General features: G+C 42.8%; 1 gene segment (V, D, J or C); it reads right to left on the bottom strand.

The window, feature by feature from the left end:
* Window positions 1-12,865: 12,865 nt before the first annotated feature.
* LOC110296769 overlaps window positions 12,866-22,838 on the bottom strand; it is a 313,901-nt gene continuing 303,928 nt past the window's right edge. The window contains 5 exon segments of the C gene segment in view: window positions 12,866-13,062; window positions 13,340-13,446; window positions 13,591-13,608; window positions 14,120-14,494; window positions 17,754-17,795. Of these exon segments, the coding sequence occupies window positions 13,042-13,062; window positions 13,340-13,446; window positions 13,591-13,608; window positions 14,120-14,494; window positions 17,754-17,795 (563 nt within the window).

The following is a 22,838-nucleotide window of genomic DNA, read 5'->3' as shown; positions in this document are numbered from 1 at the left end:
AGAGAGAGAGAGAGAGAGAGAGAGAGAGAGAGAGAGAGAGAGAGAATATGAAGATAGAGGGGGATTAGAAGAAGGAGAGAGAAGGAGAGGGAAAAGGAGAGGGAGATGCAGAGAACATGCCAAGCTCATCTTTTTTAAGGAACTTCCACCATAACAGGATTAATCCATCTTAAGGGCCAAGCTTTCATGCTCTAATCACTCTTGAAGGATTTTTTTTTTTTTATCACTGTTGCAGTAGTGATTAAGTTTTTAGTACATATGTCTTAGAAGGCATATGCAAGCCACAACAGGCACAGGGAATTCTGACACATGACTTTGACTGACTCTTCACTCCTTTCCATAAGCTGTAGTAATTTTTAACTCTTGTAGAGGAAAAAAGAGACATTACAAATGCCTCCCAAGTTTATTATTTAGACATAAAATGTATAAGTGATAATGAGAAGATGACTAATTCAGCCATTCTCTTAATGTGAAGCTTATCAGATCTGTAGTAATTAATTTAGAATCAAATCTAGCATAGGGAGGGGCAGAAGAAGCCCCAGAAGGTAGCAAAGGAATTTCATAGGAGGTTTATCAGAGAAATGGGCCCCCACCTACAAATGCCTTGAAAGGTTAAGGAGAGAGCAGGCCACAGGGCAAACCAGTCTCTGATTACCCAGTTTAGTCAACACCTCATTGGGGCTAGAGGTGGTCAGACTCTTCCCTTCCAAAGCTCTGCAGCTACAGAGCCCAGGGATTACATCCCCATCAACAGATGAATGCCTTGAATGACTGAATGAATCAGCAGCATTGCAGATGGTAATGGAGAAGGAAGAGAGCTTTTTTTTTCCCCTAAGACATCAGCCATATGGAAGGAGCTTCAAGCTAGAATTGTGATAATGATCAGGATTTAGGAGCCAGCTGGTATTTCTGATCTGACTGATGTGGCTCCTCTCCCCCACTCTGCTGTTTCACACCGAAGGAGGAAGACTGTGTTGTTTCTACACTTGGCAATGACTCTGAGCCAGTGTGACCAATGGATTATATTAGGTATTATGGGCTAGGATGGCACCTAAACCTGCCAGCCTAAGGAAAATACAATATAGTCCCACTGAAAGCATGAACAATTAATTCACTTTTTCCTAATGCCACTGCCTACCTTCCCTCTTCTCTGTGCTTAGTTCTCACTTAAGGGCCTTTTAGGGAGTTCATCCCACTCCCTAAAAAATACTAATTCAGGAACAAAAAAGAAGAGTGGCATAAACAACAGAGGCAGTCAAAGACAGTATGCATGTATGTTATCTTCAGTCCAGTCCCCCAAATCCTGGCTTGCATATATATTTCATCACGTTCTAGCAAAAGATTTATACAAACTGAGATTGAGCAATTTTCCAACAGCATTAGGTTCCTGCATTGCCCGTAGCTATTTTTCATCATACTTCTAAGTGTTTATTGCATGCGCACTGCACTGTGTGTATCACTTGCTTTCTCAGTAAAATAAATATTGTAAGAGGGTTAATTAGACTTAGAAAAGATGAAACAAACAAACAAAACACTCCCTCCATAAATGTGGGGCACTCTGATGTAAGCAACCGGAAAGTGCTGCAACGGAAGCCATCAGAGTGAATAGCTCCAATTTTAACTCATGCTTTTGAAGCAAGAGCATCAGTAACAAATGCATTAGGTCACCAGACCCCGATGAAGTGATGAAGCACTTCAAACAGCTTATTTGCTTCAGGCTCAACCTCCCTGGTTGGCCACGCCTACTGCTGCCTTTTCCAGGTCCTCACTTTAAACCACTCTCCCACATCTAAGATTGAATAATTGGTTTATAAATGAATGCTTCAGAGAACAAAGAACTGCACAAGTGAGGTTCCAAGGGACCAGTTGGCTGTCCTCCAAGCATCTCAGGGTGCTATGCCTCATCTCAGTGGAATGAAGCTCTACCAACTACCCTTCAGATCTTTCCCCTCTGCCCAGCATCATTACACTTCTTGTGACTCTGGCATCTTCAGCTCTTACCTGCCAGATCTACCCCCCTTGTGAATCCCTGCGTCTTGGCTGTTTGCTTGAGCTTTAAAGGCAATGTTTGTAAGAGTGCTTGCTGTGTATCAGGCAAAACATATCTTTGAGCCATTTGGCACTTGTTGGTGTTGTAGTCCTTCTTACTGGGTATTATTTGTCACATCTTAAACACAGACAAGTAAGGATCAGAATTAACACAGGCTTCTACACAGCAAGAGGAATGAACTACAGTATTGACCTGGACCCATCTAATTGTGAGGCCTTGTAACATGTTGTTTAAGTAAAGGAACAACAACAACAACAACAAAATAGATCTAGATGGGCCTTTGGAGGCACATGGAACACAGGCCAGCTTTGATTCCTTTAGTAATTAATTCTGCCTGTCTGGGTCTCTAGTCCTACCTACCAAGGTTGAAGAGGATGTGCACTTCTCCTGTTGGATGACATAACACGTTCCTTTACTCAGAACTACACTTTTCTCCTTTGAAAATTCCAGAGACCTAAATCTCTTGAGCTGTTATCTGCCTTCATGTCTTTCCTTTCAAACAGTGTAGGTGACATATCTTGGCACTGACTAAAATAAAATCCCCTTTTATTATTTTACTAGTAATAGTTGCTCTGATGGCCAAAGACACCAGGATGTCTCCAGGAGTACCTAGAGTGTTGCCCCTTGTTTGCCCATAAATAACGAATCATTAACTATATTTACATACCAGAACATCGGGCAGGAGTGTAATAATGCTAACAAGCGCAGAGCACAGCTGGTTCCCAGGGAGGGTGGGGATGATTCACCACCTGCTTAAGAAAGCCCAGCCTCATTTCCTCCCCAGCTCAAGGGGATCTAAACTTCCACTCTGGCAGTCAGTCTTGAGGTAGGAGGAGCCTGTGCATCTCTGGCTTAGAAAAGGAAGTACAAGTGCAGAGTAGACAAGCCTAGACAAAGGCCATCTTGAACTATGCTGTACTCTCTCCTTGCCTTTCTCCTGGGCATGTTCTTGGGTGGGTGCATTCCCCTCTTGAAAGCCTACCTTCAAATTGTTGCTTCCATCTCTCCACCTGTTAAAGGTGTAGATTCTTTGATACTGGCTTGCCTCTCTTGACCACATTCCTCCAATTACTGAGATAATGGGCATTTCACACTCTTTTAGTATTGACTCTCAGTTTTGTATCTTTTAGAAAGGATTTGTCTCCCCTTGCCCTGTAACATTTTTCATCCCTGGCTCTTCTAGTATACTCCCTGAGACTGATTACATGTAACCCCTTCATAAGGGAAGGCAAGCAAACTGGTGTGTGTGTGTATGTGTAGGGTTGTGTGTTTCTTCTCTAAATGACTCTTTAATTTCTTTACAGGTGTTAGTGCTCAGACTATCCATCAATGGCCAGTTGCCGAGATCAAGGCTGTGGGCAGCCCACTGTCTCTGGAGTGTACCATAAAGGGAAAATCAAACCCTAACCTCTACTGGTACTGGCAGGCCACAGGAGGCACCCTCCAGCAACTCTTCTACTCTATTAATGTTGGCCAGGTAGAGTCGGTGGTGCCACTGAACCTCTCAGCTTCCAGGCCCAGGGACAACCAATTCATCCTAAGCACGGAGAAGCTGCTTCTCAGTCACTCTGGCTTCTACCTCTGTGCCTGGAGTCTCACACTGAGTAGGGTGGGACAGACATCTGTGCAAAAACCACACCCTCTCTTTAGTCCTTCCTCCCTTACTAGGAACCCTCAGTAGGGATGGGTGGAGAGGGTTTGCCACTGAATTTCTGGCTGATAGCCAAGTTGAAGTCTGGAAAACAACATGATTCAAGTCAGAAGTCGCCAAAGACATTTATTAAACTCGTTATCAGTGACTCACATATGCAGAACCTGTGAGTTGCCTACACACAGTAAAATTTCCAGTTTGTAGTATCCAGTAGTAGGATATTGTATGCCAGTCCTCAAACCAGGCTACTCTTGTCTAAACACTCTATACTTGTCCCACATTACTATTGAGGTGCACTGGGCATGCACATGGATACATGTGGCAGAGAGAAGTGGGATATACCTGTATCTGTATCTGATACCAGGTAGGAGAATCTCATGTAACTCAACTAGTTAATTTCACCTCTGGGAGTATCACCATCATTCATCTTTCTGCTGAGGTTAGAAAGTTTATAAAGGCTGATACTCAAGACATCAATCAAGGAGGAACAAGATGTCATTAGATAGCTATGCAAGATAGAACTTAATATACAAAAGTTCTTAGCATTTTGTCTAAGACCAAATGTAAAAGTTAATATGGAAAATGTTCATTTAGGAATTTTTACTGCTGCTTGGGTTCTGTTGCTTGTTTGTTTGTTTGTTTGGTTTTTTTGACACAAAATTCTACTATGTAGTCTGCACTTGCCTCAATTTTGAAGCAATCCCCCTGCCTCATCCAAACAAACATGTGTCACCAGGTCTGATAGTGGTTGTATTGTCATTTATACTTCCCAGTTTAAACTTCTGTCTCTCCTCTACTCTTCTGTAGCAAAACAGACAGACAGATGGTAGCATAAGAAACACAGGAGACTGAGGGTAAAGAGGAGGAGTGTGTGTGTGACAGAAAGGTTAAAATGGAACAGTGACTAGGATGGAAATGAAGAAGAGGAAAAGACTGATGTGAATGGTTGGAAAGAGATGTACAGGTTACCTTGGCAACTGAGATTTCGTTAGCCCTCACTCCTCTCTAGATCATATTCCCAAAAGGGAATTTTCCCCTAATGTCTCTTTTCTTCCACAAGAGGGCACAAGAAGTCTTAAAATCCTCTGTTCCTGGCACCAGACACTATCTAGAGTGATTCTGATGTATCTTTATTTTCAATCTCATTTAATTAATATACAAAGGAAAAATAAAAAAAAAGATACTGAGTGATCAACAACATACTTGACAATGTCCAAATGTCTCTATTACACTTGATGAATAGGTGTAAAGTAGCCAGGATACAGAGAGCCATCATAAAGATCAAAACAATGAAGTATATTAAAGATGGTACCAGGCAAAGCTACAAATAAAACATTTGGCTTCAAGTCTAGATTTCCTAGTTTCTAAGACCTGAGGGCAGTTATGTAGTTTTTCTATATCTCATTTTTTTTTTCACCAGCAAATGTTATCTCTGTACATTGTTAGATATTGAAGGAGATCATATTTTGCAAGTACTGTTCCAAAGTCTAACTTTTGGCAGGTGTCCTTTTCCTCCCTGGAAGCTTACAAAGTACTTTGACTGTAGCTCCTCCAAATTGTCTCATTTTAAAATATTTAAACAGAAAATATGTCACAAACATGACAATGCTTATGTGGCAAACCGATGCCTATTTTCTCATGTGCTGTCTGCTCTGAATTCATTCTAGAACATTCCTGTTGGAACTCTGTGCAACAGAGTCTGTCTTCAAGGAGAAACACCGTGTGTGTGTGTGTGTGTGTGTGTGTGTACATTAAAAGGAGAAACGATTTTAGCTAGATTTAATACAATTAAGTTCCAAATGAGAGGATTGTTTGAATAGAAACACAGAAATCTCAGTGTCTTTAAAGTCTTGGAAACAGCAAATGAGCCAAAAAAAAAAAAAAAAAAATCCTAGTGATGGCTAAGGATAATGTAGCACACAAGAAGAGGCTGTTTAAGGAGGGTCCTGAAAACCACGTATGCACACTAGAGCAAGTCATTATCCTGCATTTAGTTATCTGCCTCTATTTATGCATAAAGATTCTGCTGCCATAACTGTTTCAATTGTACCCAAAGGTCAAAACCTCAGTCATTATAAATAGGAAAAACAGGAAGGCACTTCAGGATGGCATACCCTAATAGTAGGTGCTATCTGCTGCCAACATCAATGTCATGGTTCCTGGTTAAATGTGGCTTCTTTTCTAGGAGATCTGTAAGGATGCTGACTTTGACTTTATAGATGTGTCACAATAACTATCCCTAAGGATATCATTGCCTGATTTTGACACACAGGCTGCTGAGGACCACAGAAGTTAGAGAAACTCCCCTCGAGGATCTAAGGCATCATGGGATTGACTGGGGCCCCTTGACTGCTTCTAGAAGGTAGAAAAAGGCCCAGCCTTGGGAAGGTGCTGATACTAAGGCTGGGCTACTTCATATGATTTTTAAAGATTATATGATTTAGTTGAGAGTGTGATGGATAGAGCAGGATTGGCTTGTATATTTTGCGACTTCCCACTTCCTCATTTGAGAGTTTCTGGAGGTCTGGTTTTCCATTCTTTCCTGTGTTGTGTGTAGACTTTTCCCTCATCTTACCCACATGAGTCAGGAAATACAAAACACATTCACTTTACAGCCCTTACTCACAGAGGATACACCCCAGCGAAAGCCAGCCAATGAATGCAGGACAGACAGAACATCTATTTTTCATTTGGTTTATTATTTAGACTCTGTTCCTGTGACTCATTACATGAATGGGCTCTCATTACATTAGTTGAAGGAAATGGAGGATACTTGTGAAGAGAGGGTGACTGGAGTTGGGGTTAAGTGGAAAGAGAAGTGGGATGAGCGGTGATGTGGAGGCCATGGGAACCCTAATGAGGTCAGAGCTGTTATTGCACCTGTCTCCATGGTGCATACTGAAGGCTTCTGTTTCCTGTGTGACTTCTAGCAGATGTAAGATAGGTTAGATGGGGGGCTTGAGATGAGATATATGGATTCCCCTTTAGAGACCCTCCTCTTGGTTGTTCTCACTGTCATGGTGATAGCTAGAGCCTGAGGTAGAAAGGACTGCATGAGAAGGGTTTGAAGACAGGATGTGGCAAGTGTGGTTCCCAAAATGCTCAGAATGTGAGTGAGTGGGGGAGCTTTCACAGGCACCCCAGATGTAGGACCTGGTAAATGTCAAACCACATCCTGTTGTGACTCCTGGAGATGGAGCTATGGCAGGTGGCCATTCTTACTTGGTGCTGATGTTACTTACAGATAAACAGCCAGAACTGGGGTGAGATGCTTCCACCCCTTCCCCCATTGTCTTCATGAACCTAAAAGTCCCAGGAATGCATCTCTTCACTTGCTGATGTTTGATGAAAAGCAGTTCTTCTTGAGACTTTTTTTAAAAATTTTTTTTATCATGTTCCTATATCTCTTTGCTGGAAGCGGTCAGGGAAACAAGTATTAAGGGTCCCACTGTGCCTGGTTAACTATGGGACTCAAGATCAGCACTGTCCCTTTGCAGGTCAGATGCCTTGTAAGATATATCACAATGTGTGTGTCTGGAGCTGGGAAGGACTTAGATTTCCCCACTTACCATTCTGTCAGTGCTACAAGGCCTGCAGAATTTTCATCAACAAACCACTAAGTAGGGTTTGAGGCTCCTTATGGAGCACCTTGGTTCACAGGAGTTGAAGGGATCTGGAAAGCTGGAGATGGTAAATGCATTCTGCAGCTGGGGAGAGAGGTGGGGGAAGAGCTGATTCTCTTGAGTTTTAGCAGATCCTGGATTCCAGGCAGAGTTTGAAGAACATGTGCTCCATATCAAGCTGAGATCTTGCTGTGACTTTGTGAATCACTTGTATAAGATTAAATAAGGCGAGATGATCCCATCTGAGAGAGTGTGAGCATAGAGGGATAAATATAATGGACTACAGAATTAGAATCTTGTTGAGACTTGGTAAGTTTGGAAGAAGCACTAAAGAAATAAATTCGAGAGAACCGAAGTCCATTTTGGTCTCCTGCACACCCTCACAGATAGAAAAGCAACAATTTGCACACACAGAGGGGGTACATGGCTCAGATGCAGCACATGTGTGAAAGAACTAGAGTTTTGAGTCCCAAGTGATCTCTGAGTCAATGGCAGGAGGAAAACACACAAAGCTAAAAAGTTGCCCCACCCAAATGATACCTAACACATCAAAAACAAGGGGTATAACTAACTCCCTCTTTACCCTATGTAGGTCAGAACCCACCTGGTGCTGAGTTTTTTTTTTTTTTTTTTTCTGAATACAGTGCTTTCAGAATGATAGAAGGATAAAAGTGAGCTGAAATGTTTTTATAAGAAAGTAACTGATCCACTAGGAGAAAGAAATGCGTATTTGAGAGAGAGAGAGAGAGAGAGAGAGAGAGAGAACGAGCGAACTGGAAGTGTTGAGCCGGGAAAATATATTTAAGTGAACATAAATTACAGCACTTGATAGTTATTACCCTGTGCTAAGAACTGTAGATATTGTGTGGATTGATTAAGCCATTGTGATTGAGTCCATTTAACACAAGGGGAGGCCAAGTCTTTGGTGGCCACTTGCTGAAATCATATAACTGGGGAAACATAGAAATGAAGCCCAAATCCAGACTTTTTGGCTTTCAAGTCTATGTTTATTGTAGGCGTGGTTCTTAAAGTGAAGGTTATTCTCCCTTGTAGGTTTAAGTAATGGTCTTTACAAGCTCCAACTGCTTCTGGGGCTCTCTTAGGGGAACAGAATTATAAGCTGAGAAAGATATGCATGGTAAAAAATTATAGATACTCAAATAGTCAGCAAATGTTCATAGAGTGGCCCAATGGATAAAGGGTTTATTTGGACAACTAAGAACTCTTTGGGGACAGTTAAAACTACTTGTGAAGAATAGGAGGACTCAATGCTATGTTGTTGTTCTTTAACACGTACATGGTTTGTGATACCAGGTCTCCTAAAGATCAATTCATTGTACAGTGAATGTGTAGGGCTGTAATTGTTAAGAAGTCCTGAAACTTGGACTCAATGTTACTGTTTCCAAAGTCTTCACTTATATCAGCGATGGTTATAACAAGATGGGTGGCTCGGCTTTTGGTATGGTTTCCCTATCAAGACACTCTTACATTCATAGATGAGAGCTGAAATCAATTTCCTAAAAACCTGATGAAATGTTGGAAGCAGACATAATAGTTGGCCCTTTTCAGCTCCCTTTGATGACCAACAGGTAGTGTTTACTCTTTTATGAGATATCCCCCTCCCCCACTCCCACCCCAAGGCAGCCTGCTTTAAGAAACAGGTACAAGAGATGAAAAAACTACTTGTAGACAGGGAAGGTAAATATGTAGCTGGGACTTAGGTGATGGGACTAGTGAACTGAATATGTCTTGTCTGTTAAAAGTTGGTGTTTCAGGTAAAGTCTAACACTGTCATAATAAACCCTAAGGAGAGGCAGAGTGGTAGGAATTGTTAGGAAATGAAGCCTTCAAAGCCCAACACTGAGTATTGTAGTGGGAAGAGCTCCATGAATTTATCATCTACAAATACACAGAGGAAAAGGCTCTCAGAGGTAGAGGAAAACATACAACCTAATGCTATAACATGTTTTGTGTTTGGGTCCAAATATCCTGAGTATGTTAAAAACTGACCTGTGGGCTCTTAGCCACCCTCCTATTCCCCAGCACTCTAAATGGAACTGTATCTCCACATGCTGGTATTTGTGTTTTAATACAGAACTTCGTCAGGAAAGACTAACAACAAATCCTCCATTTCCACAACTATCCCTAGTCAGAGTGACTTCATAACACACTCCACTAGATCATGTAGGACCATGAATCACACAGTTCTCCCCAGGGCACTACAAAGAATAATGGATCAATGGCTCAAAACAAGAAATAGGTGATCCATAGAGTTACATCAACACTTTTTCTTCTTTCTCTTAACTGCTTTTTAAAGAAAGACTAAACCTTTGTCTTCTAGATGATCCTACAGACTCCTGAAGCATCTCCCTCCCTCAAGCTGACAAAGCCCAAATTGAGTAATGGGAAGATCTCCATGCTGGTGCTAATAGGAAAATTCCTTTGGACGAATGGAATCAACTCCAGTGCTATCTGCACAAGAATCCTATGCCTTCCTTAACATAAATTATCATTATCACATGACTTGCAGATATTTTCCTTACCCTTCATAATTGACAGATCTGTAATGGCTTTAAGTCAGTTTCCCTGTGCTACCTATGAAAACTCATCTGTGTTTCACAACATTTGTAAGAACTTGGGAACCGTCAGGAATTGTTTCAGAGAGTTTTATATAAGTCTCTTCAGCCAGTAAGGATCTTCTACCTCAATATTGCTGCCACTTGTAGAGTTTACTGTGAACCTTGTTCTACTTTCTACCTGCCTTACCGACAAGCAAGTTACATTGGACCAGAGTCCAGAACAAGTCGAACTCTTCAGATCAATGAAGAATCCCTGTAGTGTTTCTCCTTTGCAAAAATAACTCTGGACTCAATTGATGTTTCAGAATCTCTACCCTGAGATGCCCTGTGCTCTGGTCCTATCAGAACAGTCAGGGTTCACTCTCTGGATCCCCAAATCATAATTCTTCAGTATCTTCTTTGCATTCACTTGTCTTAGATCCTACAGCAAACATTATAAACACTTCTACCTTAGCAGTTTTGCCCAGCTTACACTCAGGGGGTTGGAAAGGATTCCTAGATTGGTCTAAAAGGGTCCACTTTTATTCTAGAGAAAGACAGAGGCAGGAGAGCTCAACTTCTGAGAGTTATGAGCATTGCAAATTGTTATTTGGGGGTAGACAAGGGCATTGCAGTTATACTGGGAGAAGGACCTGGACCCTCAGCCATGCAGTGTTGGATGGGGTGAGGTAGAGTTTGTAACTTCATCTCTGCAATACCCAATGGACTGAGAGAATAAACTACTTCTGGCCATGTGTCTTCCAAACACTTGACCTGTTAGCCAACTCCAGAGTATCAATCAGGACCTGATAGGTTTCATCGCACAGCTTCCCATTCTTAAATGTGCTTGCTTTCCGCACCCAAAAAAGAACAGTCACCAAGCCTTCAGACCCAATTATCTCCCACATGGGGTTATCTTCACCCCGCCTACACACTGGCTTAGTGCTAAGGGTGCTTAACCTTTTACAGATCTGTTTATTTAGACCCTGTTCCCTAAAACTCCTCCCAAATTTATCCCCTCTGGTCCACACAGCACCCACACTTTCTCTAAAGCATTTGCTTACTCCTCTCATGTACTTATCTTCCCATCCCATATGAGAATAGAAACACCATATGTGTGTCATTGTCTCCATAGATCTAGGGAGTAGAAAATATATTTTTATGAATGCATGTATAGGGCCTAAAACCCGTCCCTTGTTATATATTTTATACATAAATATAAAAGCATAACAACAACAGCAACAAAGATAACGACTATTTAAAAAAAAACAAATAAAGTGAAACTGTAGTGCTATTTGAAGTATGTAGAAAGTTATCACTAATAGATGTAACTGGAACATGAGGACCTATTAGGCCAGCCCTGACATGAAGCTCATCCTTTCTGGACTTTGAAAACACCCACTCTGTAGCCCTGTAACTCTACTTTCTGAACACTCAGTCTCTTGCAAGAAATAGTGTACCTCTAGAATCATGACTACCCAAAATCTCTGAAGGTGGCTTTATTTGGAAAAATGTCTTCAAGGCTGCCATTGGTTAAGGGCCCAAATGGAACTGTTGAGGATTTTAGATGAGCCTCAAATCCAGTGAGCCATGTCTTGATGAAAGAAAGGAGAGGGCTATGTACACATGGAAAAATGAGGAAGAGCACCACATGAAGGTCAAAACAGAGATGAGAGGGGAACTTATACAAGGCCAGTAATGCTAAGAGGCATGAGAAGGAGGGGGAACAAGAAAGGATGCTTCCTTGTAATGGTCAGAGAACACTGACCTGCTGTTGATGTGATGATTTTTCATTTGGGACCTCCAGAATTAGAAGATAATTTTTATTTCTACTGCCCTAAACCACCCAGACCCACTTTTTGTATATCTTATACCCATTTTGTTAGCAACCCTGAGAAATTGACCCTATGTGAAACTAAGGAGGCCTCAGTGTGGTTCTTTCTGCAAGTCCTTTCCATGAGCTTGTGGGACCCTGAGTAAGAGTCACTGTGACACCATGAGCAAGCATATCATCATGGTCATTGGTTGTGGGAAGCTTCCAGCATCATTATCTTTGGGAAAAATCACTTAAAATTTCAGTGGTTATAGTGTGATCTGCAAACTACAGTTTCTACAGCCATGAAATAAGGAAATAATTTGCTTATAGCATTATTTTTATGATAGGCTCATGTGCCACAGGCCAGTCTAAACCCCAGAGACAGTAAGCAGTCTCTCAGCAAGGGACTAATTCATTGGCCTCTCCTTTCTTTGCCTTCAGAACTTGCTTCTCATTTGAATACTAACAATTAACTTTGACATAATCCCTCCGGCTGATCTGTGGCATCTATTCTGTCAAGTATGTTATCTATTGTAATGATTAAACCTCATAGTTACCCTTCCAAGGAAACTGTCTCTGTCTGAGGAGCTGTACCTAACATCCTCAATCCAGAATGATCTTGTCTAAAGCTGACAGGGAAATTTACACATTGAAAAGGTGACATTTCATGGGTAATATCTTAATCTCTTCTAGACCCCCACCTAGAGCCTGGTTCTGTGAGACAGAGTCCTGGGGAGTCTACTGTTTCTAGACTTCATATTATCAGTTTTGTCCTATCTAAGACCCCAGGCTAGACCTGGAGAGTTTAACAGATCTTCAGGTAAAGCTTTCAAACAAGATAAGCCAGAGATATTGAGGAAAGATACAGATAAAATCTGAAGTTGAAACAAAAAGAACTGGACTATGTAATTGAGAATTAAATAGGTCTGCCTAGCTTCTGTCCTATACTGGGTGGGGTTATTGTTAGTGATAATTTTTCTTTCTCTGTCTTTATCCTGCTGGAGTCCAGTCATTGCCCTTCAGACAAATGACTCATTGGAGGATCTAAAGTACACAGGAGGAAGAAGAATTTTTGGCAAGAAGGCAGATTAGTCATTCTGTTTGCCTTTTCAGACCAGTAGGAATGTCAGTAACCACAGGATTCCAAAGAAACTGCTGAGACACAACCAGGCTAAACTCCATGTTTTTATTGATTTAGTCTGTTTCAGAGTCAAGGTGTCAATGAGGAAGGATGGATATCCATGGAGGAAGAAGAAACAAGTTCTTAGGAACAGGAATTAGAGAAGGCACAGGAAAATCTGTGGCCAGGGTGAAGAACAGCTCAGGATGCATAAAAGTTTGTATCAGGAATTTTTTTTCTTGACCTGAGAAAGAGAAGACATTGTTAGACCTCCAGAATCCATGGAGCAGAAGGGGATACAAAAAGGAGATTCTCAAGTATGATCTTGAAGAGAGCTCCTTGGTTCTCTTCATCTTCCAGGAGTACAAACATAAGCATTCCTGTGTTTTTGCTTTGTACTGTGTTCCTTATGGTCTTTTTGAAATGGCAGGATGTCAGGGCTGGGTCCTCCTCTGAGATCCCCTTACGTCCATACACTGAAGTCTATACCTTCAACCATTTGTCCATCCTACCATTCTTACCATGGCCATCAGCACCAGGGCACTGACCAGCACAGCATATAGGGTGGCCTTCCCCAGTAGGATCTCATAGAGGATGGTGGCAGACAGAACCCCCTGATGATAGGATGCTGTTGACAGGAAAGGAGAGTTAGTAGGTGTTTATGAGCTAGTTCCTCTGGGCAGCCCCGACCCTCATGTCTGTAGGATCTTTGTGTCCTGCTTTCAAAGCCAAGACCATGGAAGACGTAGAGAAAGTCGGAAGATTTACTCACCTGAGGTGATCCCACAGTCTGAAAGAAAGAAGAGGGAGAAAATTGGGTGAAAGAAAGCCACTTTGGGAGACACTGAACACCCAACAACAAAACTTAAAGCTGAATGTAAAGGCCACAGACACATGCATGTCAGATGGTGTAAGCACTCTCCTCTGATAGTCCTCACACTGTCTTTCTGATGGTTCAGGGCAAGTGTAAGACACTGTCAGAGTGACCTTAAAAATCTAGCATCAGGGATGGGGATGAGTGATGCTAGGCTGTGAGGGAGGTATGAGAGAACTCGTAAGCACAGCTCTGAGACACTAAAGAACTGAGAAGCCAATTGGCCTGAGCTGCCCCATTGAGTTTACATACATACTCCTTGGGAGGAAGCATAGGCTATGGTTTTCTGACACCATGAGCTTGATCATCTGTCCCACCACTCTGGCCTTTTCCTGGGTCTATTCTTTACTTCTACATGGATTGTTTCATATTTTTTGAAGTAATAGCGCTGTTTAGTTTCCTCATGAGCTCCACAGGTCCCACTTACCTGCTCGGCCCCAGGCCTCTGCACTGATGTTCTGTGTGACAGGTTTGGGTGAGCCCTCTGGCCACTTGTCCTCCTCTTCAAGCCCATGGAACTGCACTTGGCAACGGAAGTGGTTGCGAGGATTGTGCCAGAAGGTAGCAGAGACCCTCAGGCGGCTGCTCAGGCAGTAGCTATAATTGCTCTCCTTGTAGGCTTGAGGGTCCGTGCTGACCCCACTGTGGACCTCCTTGCCATTCACCCACCAGCTCAGCTCCACGTGGTCAGGGAAGAAGCCCCTGGCCAAGCACACNAGNGTAGCCTTTTGTTTGTCTGCGATCTCTGCTTTTGATGGCTCAAACAAGGAGACCTTGGGTGGAGTCACATTTCTCAGATCCTCTGGAAAGTAAAGAGAAGTGGAATTAGTATTTTGCTGATAACTGGATCAGGTAGAAATCATTTGTATTTGGAAAGGTTCAGGGCTGAGAGAGTTTCTGAAAAAGCAAGCAGGTTCTGTTGGCTTTGGAATCACCATTCCATTTCTCTATGGCATTAATCTTTCACTTTGCTTGTCATTTATATTCATCCATTCTCATAAGGAGATACTACAAAGGGTCTGACCCAGTGTTCTTTAGGAAACGTAAAACTATGTCCTTTGTTGACATAGTTTTGATCCTGCTCTATCACGACAAGCTTATTTCTTACTATATTTTGCAGATATTTAATTGGAGCCTGCCACAGAAATCTGAACTACAGAATCTAAATCTGAGTAATGACCGTCCGTGCCGGTGTGACCATGAGAGAGTCTCTTTAATGTCTGCATCAATTTCTTTCCTGCTTGCAAAGTGAAATGTGAAACACCGACTTCCCCAGAAGAGACATAAGGATTTATAAGATCTTGCCACAGCCAAGTTATGGAAGCTAAGAGGCCAGGATTAAAGGGTAATTAACATTGAGATAAACATTTGGCATGAGAAGGCTTTCTTCAGACTACAATAGATGGCCCATTTTCATTCCTGCATGTGTAGACATCCTGGTCTACAGTGGATTCATGAGGATGTAAGGTTTACTGAGTTTTGTGGTGTGTGAAATAAACCTATCAACTTCTCTGCCTCTAAGTATTCCCAGTTCTTTGTGCCTGTCTGTGGGTTCTTTGCTCCAAGTGATTTAATGAAGATAAAGAGATAGATGTATTTTGTGTTACCAACCCACAACCTTCTGGATAATGGAGAAACTTTATTTTGATCCTTTCTCATATTTCTGTGGATGTCGCTTTATTCCTGGTCTTGAAACAAAGGTATAAGAACCTGCACAGTCCTTATACAAGATCACAGGCTTAGTGCTTGGCTTCAAATCTCTTCAGCCATCATGCTGGAATTCTGCTTCTTTTTGGTAGGAGTCTCTACAGTTTTCTTTTCTTTCTTTGTTTTTTTGGGGGGTGGGGTGGACAGGATCTTAATCTGCAGTCCATAATGGCCTAGAATTCTCTATATTCCACATTGACTTAGAACTCTTTGTGTAGCTCCTGTTGGCCTCACATTCCTGGTACTGCTCTTGTTTAAGTCTTCCCAGTGTTGGGAGTGTACATGTGGGCCTAGCACATCTGGCCTCTGATCAGTCTCTTTGTCCCAGTGCATCATTTTCAATGCATCTAGGACTTTACAGGCTGCACCTAGATAGAAAGAGTATCATTCTTGCCTTCCTCCGTGGTACTTGACTCTATCTACTCTGCTTTAGGCCTGTCTAGTCTTTCTGTGTCCCAGAGATATTGGCTTTGAGATTCTCCCAGCTTTCCATGGGAACTGTGGGATGCACTTCTCTGACCCTCTCACTCAGCAATGATTTAGTTCACGTTGTGAAAATCAAACACTTGCCTGAGTCAGGCATTTTGTTTTCTATTGTATTAATCAACACCACTGTCAGGACAAATAGAAGCAGATTCTCACTACACCCTGAAGTATTACTTGTATAATTCAATAGGAAAACGGGGGCAGCTAAATATCCATGTGTGTGAATCCCTGAGGATTGTTGGGAGGTATAATTGCCTCCCAACAATGAATTGAAAATGAATTGAAAATGAATTGTGCTTTAGTAAGCTGCTGCTGGTATGATTTGCTTGAGAACTGCACTAGCTGTGAGTAAAATTGTAAAACTCATCTTCCTCGTTTCAAACTACCTCACTATCTGTAGCCATAGAACTAGGTCATACATTAACATACTTAAGCTTACCTTATCATCAAAGAGCCAGGACTGGAATTCAGCCTCGTCTGGCTATAAAATCTGGCTCTTTTCTTTATCCCACATGTCTACACAGGCCCAACATTTCTTTTAGACACAATTTAACATGGCTGAGTTCTCTTGGATCCAGCTTAATGTTCCAACCACAAATGATGTTCACTGTTGCTATGGTTACCAAATAATACAGGTTCACATATCCAGGCTGTGAATTATTTCTCTTCTATACCTTTGACCCCCCACACTGCCAAGCGATATTTAAAGTCCATTCTAATACTGGTATCCTAAGGGGTTTCAAGCATTTTCCTCGAGATAAATGTTTCTACTTTAATGTGTGCGTGTGGTCAATGGAATCCCTTCATGATATAGCCTGTCTGTCTAGCCTGGATTACATGGTATGAGCAGTGAAGATTTCAGGTCAGGATTTAGGCAAATAACCTGAGGATTAACAGACCCCAGTGACTAAGTTCCCCCTGCCTTGGGGCCAATCAGTTGTGAGAATGTGTTTTAATACTGAGTCTCCAACCCTGCTTCAAGGGATCCCAAACTTAAAGGGAAAACAGTGAATGGAATTTAATCGCGAGTCAACACCACCAGACTTTTGATTCTTCTGTTCTAGTTTATATTTGTCTGTCATTGGTTTCTTGCTTTACTCATTTCGCTCCTTTCAAAAGACCCTCTCCCACTTTTGTCACTGGGAACTCTAGATTTCCCGGCACCACCTCTTAGAATCTCCCCGCTTTTATCTGCCCTTTAGTTCTTTGTGCCGGCTATTTATTTTCAAAACCAAGTTTGCTTCCAGAGTCCTAATTAATTTTTTTTCTTCACCACCCACCCAGTGCATGCATACCTCAGAGAAAAGAGAAAGAGACCTACCTTGTCCTGGCTTGCGAGAGAGCGAGCAACGCTTGGCACCCAATCCCTTTTCACCCCGCTCCCCCAGAAAGGGTAAAGTTGAGTGCTGTCTCTTACTATGATTTCCCTCCCGGAGATCCCTAACCCTGGTCTACTCCAAACTATTCCAGGGACCCAGGAATTTGGGTGGAAGCGAGAGATGTGACTCTTACCTAAAACCGTGAGCCTGGTGCCGGGACCGAAGTACTGCTCATAGGAGCACAGAGGCTCAACCCCACACACAAACCCGCAGGATTCAGCGAGGTAATTCTCCCGTTTAGGGAAAATCTCCCTGCTACTCAGCCTCCTTCGCCAGCACCGGGCTTGGGAACCCAGGACAAAGACGCCAGAAGCCCCAGAACTCCCCGCTGCAGTTGCCAAGAAGCTCACATAGGATGTTCAATCAGCTGCCAATCAGTCAGGGCAAGGACTGCACAACCCTGCGACTCCCAAGAGAAACCCGGCCAAGGGACCCGCGCCCACTGCAGCCCAATCCCGCTGAGAACGCGCACATGGGGCCCCAGCTCACCTAACACGAGGAGCCGAGTGCCTGGTCCAAAGTACTGGGTGTCTTGGTTCACAGCCCCAGAACCCAACACAAAAACCATACCCCAGCTTACCTAGCACCGATAGTCGGGTGCCTGCACCAAAGTACAAGGTGTTTTGACTCACAGCCTCTTGGCACAGGACAAAAACTGGCTCTGGCTATCCTTAGCCCGGGAATTCCGGCAAGGAAATGCTCCCTCCCCTTCATTACTAGCTCCCAACTTACCGAGAACAGTCAGTCTGGTTCCTGAGCCAAAATACAGCGTTTCTGCACTCACAGCCTCCAGGCTCAGGACAAAAACTCAGTGCTTCCCGCTCCTGCTGTCCCAACCCTGACTCAAATCCCCACCAACCATGAGTGTTTCTCTATTCCCAGCATCCAATCCAGAAATCCTTCTGCTCTGGCAGATAAGCTCAGTCCAAGAGGATGCTGAGTAGCTGTCCTGCTCTGAATATCTTACTTCCATGGTACCCCCAGCTGCCTGCTTACCCAGCACTGTCAGCTTTGAGCCTTCACCAAAGTAGAGCTGCCCGGTGTTTGCACAGTCCTGGAAATGCTGGCACAAACCTCTTCTTCCCTGATACAGGGCCTTGGATAGTCAAATATCCACTCTGCTAAGGTTTTCTACTCTGGGGGGGGGGGGTCTTTGTGGCTGACTGTCCTACCTTCTCTCCCACCTGTGTGGCCTCTGCCTTCTTACCTAGGACGGTGAGTCGTGTCCCTGGTCCGAAGAACTGCTCAGCATAGTTACACAGCAGAAAAGGGCTACCAAGAATTCTTCCTCTTTCCTCACCTTCCTCAACACAGACCCGGGGTTACTCACATTCTCCATCTACCTCCAGAACTGGTAAGGCAATCTTGACCTTGCATGAGGCTGATCTCAAATTGAGGAGGAGATACCACTTTTGGCTTGGGAACGAATATCCATCTAATTCATTCAGGGTTTGACAAAGTGAATTTGAAATCTGAAGACTTCCTGTTGGTGTCCAGGTAGCCTCCAATGAGAAAGGACTTTTAACTTCTTTCCCACAAAGGGTCTATTTTTCTACTTAATGCTTTTTAATAAGTTCATAATTTCCCATGCCTGCACGGATACTTTGCTGAGTGTAAGCCCCATGATAAGGGCTGGATGGTGATCCCACTTCCTTGGATGCCTTTCACACTCCTGGGAAACTTTCGAGGGCAAGGAGATGCATAGATGTTATAAGACCTTGTGAGTCCATTCATAGACTCTTCCTCACATGTTAAATGCATTTCTTGGGCTGAGAGTTGGTGTCTTTTGGGGTAGAGCTTTTTGTAAAAGCACCTCTTCCAGTTGAATCATTGTGCCCCCCCCAGTCCCCACAATGTTACATCGTGATACAAAAAAGTTTCTTCCCCGCAGGTGCCCTACCCCAGTGCCTGGGCAGAGGCAGGGAGACCAGGTGGCAGAGAGGTTTGTCTGACTGAGAGGGGCTGGGAAAAGTCTCAAGCTGGGTAAATCTAAAGAGGGGAGGAGCTTGGAGATGTCCTTGGGACTGGTATTGTTGATGGAGGCAGGGAACCCTGTTCTGAATGTGGTCTCACTCTGGGAGAACATCTATGTCACTGGGTTTCCTCCTCTTTGTCACAGTGCCCACCTGCTTAGACTGGCATTTATAGAGAAATGGGTGGGAGGAGTGAAGTGATAAGGTCCCTACCAGGAGACTCCACAGAGCAGCTGATGTAACTTAGAACGCAGAGACACAGGCCTCAGAAACTATCATCATTCCTGTTGCTTACTGGATAATGTTCAGCTTTCTCATTTACTTAGTCCGTAATATGTAGTGGGCTATGCATTAGGCTCTACGTGTTAGCTTCTGAGCTGGTTGCCAGGAACTGAGTCCATTCTCAGAGAGGCATGTGCTGATAGGGTTTCTCAGCCTTGATTTTGATTAATTTTGTCTCTGACTCTTTCATGTTCCCAGGTAAATGGCTAAACTCTAAAGCGTCCTGTCATGTTGTCTGTGCTTTTTTTTCCTGCTTCTGGTGAGCATGAGCACTCTCTGGAGTGCACAAAGTGCACAGTTTTGAGGAATCTGTATGTTTGCATTCTCTCCTCTGATTACCTAACTGCTGAGTACAATTTTGTGGACAGTTTACTCAGCTATTTCAAAGTGCTGGCTTTTATTTTTTTCTTTTTTTTCTTTTTCTTTTTCTTTTCCTTTTCCCTTTCTTTCTTTCTTTCTTTCTTTCTTTCTTTCTTTCTTTCTTTCTTTCTTTCTTTCTTTCTTTCTTTCTTTCTTTCTCTCTTTCTTTTTTTTTCTTATGACTTAGTCCCCTTATGGACAGATTGTTTTCTTGAAAACTGTAGTCTAGTTACCTCTGTTCTGTCATTGGTGAGAGGTTACAGTGATAGGTGCTCACTGTGTGATATGAATGCACATGAACCGTGTCTGTCTATATGTGGCTTTGTATGTATTTTTGCATAGATTAAACTCTAAAAACATATGCAAGCAAGAGGGAAGGCCTCACTGAAATGGCTGCTTATAAAACTGGGTCACTTTCATTTCCCTCAGCATTCATGTGTTTATTAGGAAATTACCACTAAGTGTCTGCCCTGAAGTAAAATACCATGCAGTATCCCAGGGCACTATCAGAAATAACACCTTAGTTATGGGGGAACAAACAGTTACATGGGAGGTGTCAGATAGGAAACACTTCCCATTGAGTATGATAAATGTTACAAGGGAAGTCTTTATAAGGAGCTAAACAGTACAGAATGTTCTTGATCTAGTCTTAGGAAGAAGGAAGGACTGGACAAAAACCACTAGAAAAGGCTCCAGGAAGACAATGAATCCAAGTCCTTAAAATGAAGTAAGGATTACTGAGGGAAGAAGTGGTCCCATGTTGCTCCAGATGGAGCAGGCAGAAGGAGAACTTGCAGAATGGCATGAAGAGGATAGGAGGAAAAAAGCATGGGGGGGGGGAACTATGAGGTAAAAGGAATCATTAAATATTTCTGTCATCTTAAGGATGATGACCTCACCTCCATGGCTTCAATGAGAACTCAAGAGATGTGCAGGCTTTCTAGATGTAGCAATAGGGCTTGCTCTTACTTGTAGGAAGCTGTATTTTCTGTCCTTCTAGGCACACCCATAGGATGTTGCTTACATCCATCCATTTCATTGGGGAATAATTTATCAACAGGTTTGTATCTTAAATGAAAGACACATCTTCTATCTTAACATAAATTTCCAAGTCAGTGCATTGTCATGTGTGATCATCTAGGAAAGATGCTTGGTAAATGAACATGTGTGTTGAGTGAGAGGCCAAAAGGGAGATTAGTGACACACAGGGAACCAAGCCTTGTTAGCCACAGGGATATGACAAGTTGGAGGTGGATACATTTGTGTAACTTGTAGTTGTTGCTCTGCAGAGCACAAACTTTTTGTTTCTTTTGCTTGTTTGTTTTTGAAGGTAAGAGACTTCCTGTATTCAGTACCTCTGTCTTTCTCTCTTGAGAATTTTTAGTTCCTGTCACTACCTTACAAACTTAATCATCTTCTTCTGTTAGTTTGAGGGTGGGGCCCTCACTTTTCTTACCCAGTGTGGCTATCCTTTTCTTGAATATCTCTTCTTTTATGATTCATCAACAAGTTTAGAGACAGACAAGAAATAAAGATATCTATACACACAAGAGAGAGTCAGGCCATCCTAGAACATGTTTATTGGTTTGATTGTAAGTGTAGGCATTTTCCAGGTCACAAGAATTTCAGACATACAAATGCACCTATGCATGACTAGTAGGCAGAATATGGGATGCACAGACAATTGAGAATAGCTCTTCAGAAGTTCTGTAAGAAGAAAATCTGTATTAACACAATGTGTTGTCAGCTCTCGCATTCATCTTCACATCTGGCTTCAGGAATTCTTTCTTTTGACCTGCAGATGAGAATCATTTTAGGTTTACCAATGGCCTTGCATAGTGTGGCTTGAGAGAATATACAAAGGCCCATTGTTCAGACAAATGATAGAGCTACTAAAACATCCCTTGGGCTTTTGAGTTATCACAGCTTATCCTCTACAGCTATTCACTGCAGTTCTTTGAAGTTTCTTCTTGTCTTTTACACTATGGAAGCAGACCTCTCTCTACTGCTCCCCTCTAGTTCTGGAAGAGCCCTAAGCCACTGGTTGTAAATGCCTGAGTTGCATGTGTCACCTCCCCATAAGCTCCATCTGCCTGTTCCTTACCATAGCCATCACCACCAGTGTACTGACAAGCACAGCATACAGGGTGGCTTTCCCTAGCAGGATCTCATAAAGGATGGTGGCAGACAAGACCCCTTGTTGATAGGATGCTGTTGACAGAAAAGGAGAGCAGGTAAGTACCTTTGGACAGGTAGCTAGCTCTACAGTCATAATCATGAGAGGTGAAGAGAGGGTCAACTCACTTACCTGAGGTAATCCCACAGTCTGAAAGAAGAGAGAAAGAGAGAGAGAGAGAGGAAAATGGATGAGACCTCATTTTATTAAGAAGTTTGAAGATTAAGCCAATCTAGGGGCTAGCATAATATAGATTGAAATCTTGACAGGCCCAGATTAAATGCCTTCCCCGCACCCCACCCCCCAGGAGACTCCAGAACTGTCTCTCTCCTGTTGTACCAATTGTTACTGAAACTCATGGCTTAGGCACCAAAGATAATGATTCAGATACTTAGCTGTACAAGGAGAATGGAATGGAAACCCTACAGGTAAGGGTTCCGGAATGAGGATCTGGAGTTAGAATTATACATAGTTGCCTTGTTTAGCTTCTTGGGAGGCTTTCATCCCTTTCCACTGGTTTTTTTGTTTGTTTGTTTGTTTTGTTTTGTTTTTTAAATTTTTTTTAAATTTTACTTATTTTTTTCTGTATCTAGACTTCCTGGCTTTTCACCTGCATCTTTCCATTTTTTCATTGGCACGACTGATGCTCATTCTTCTTGCCAGCTCCGCAGGTCCCACTTACCTGCTTGGCCCCAGGCCTCTGCACTGATGTTCTGTGTGACAGGTTTGGGTGAGCCCTCTGGCCACTTGTCCTCCTCTTCAAGCCCATGGAACTGCACTTGG

The sequence above is a fragment of the Mus caroli genome, chromosome 6 (genome assembly GCF_900094665.2).
Source record: "Mus caroli chromosome 6, CAROLI_EIJ_v1.1, whole genome shotgun sequence".
Classification (NCBI taxonomy): Eukaryota; Metazoa; Chordata; class Mammalia; order Rodentia; family Muridae; genus Mus; species Mus caroli.
The sequence above is the reverse complement of the archived record's forward strand: the minus strand, read 5'-3'. Positions and strand labels throughout refer to the sequence as shown.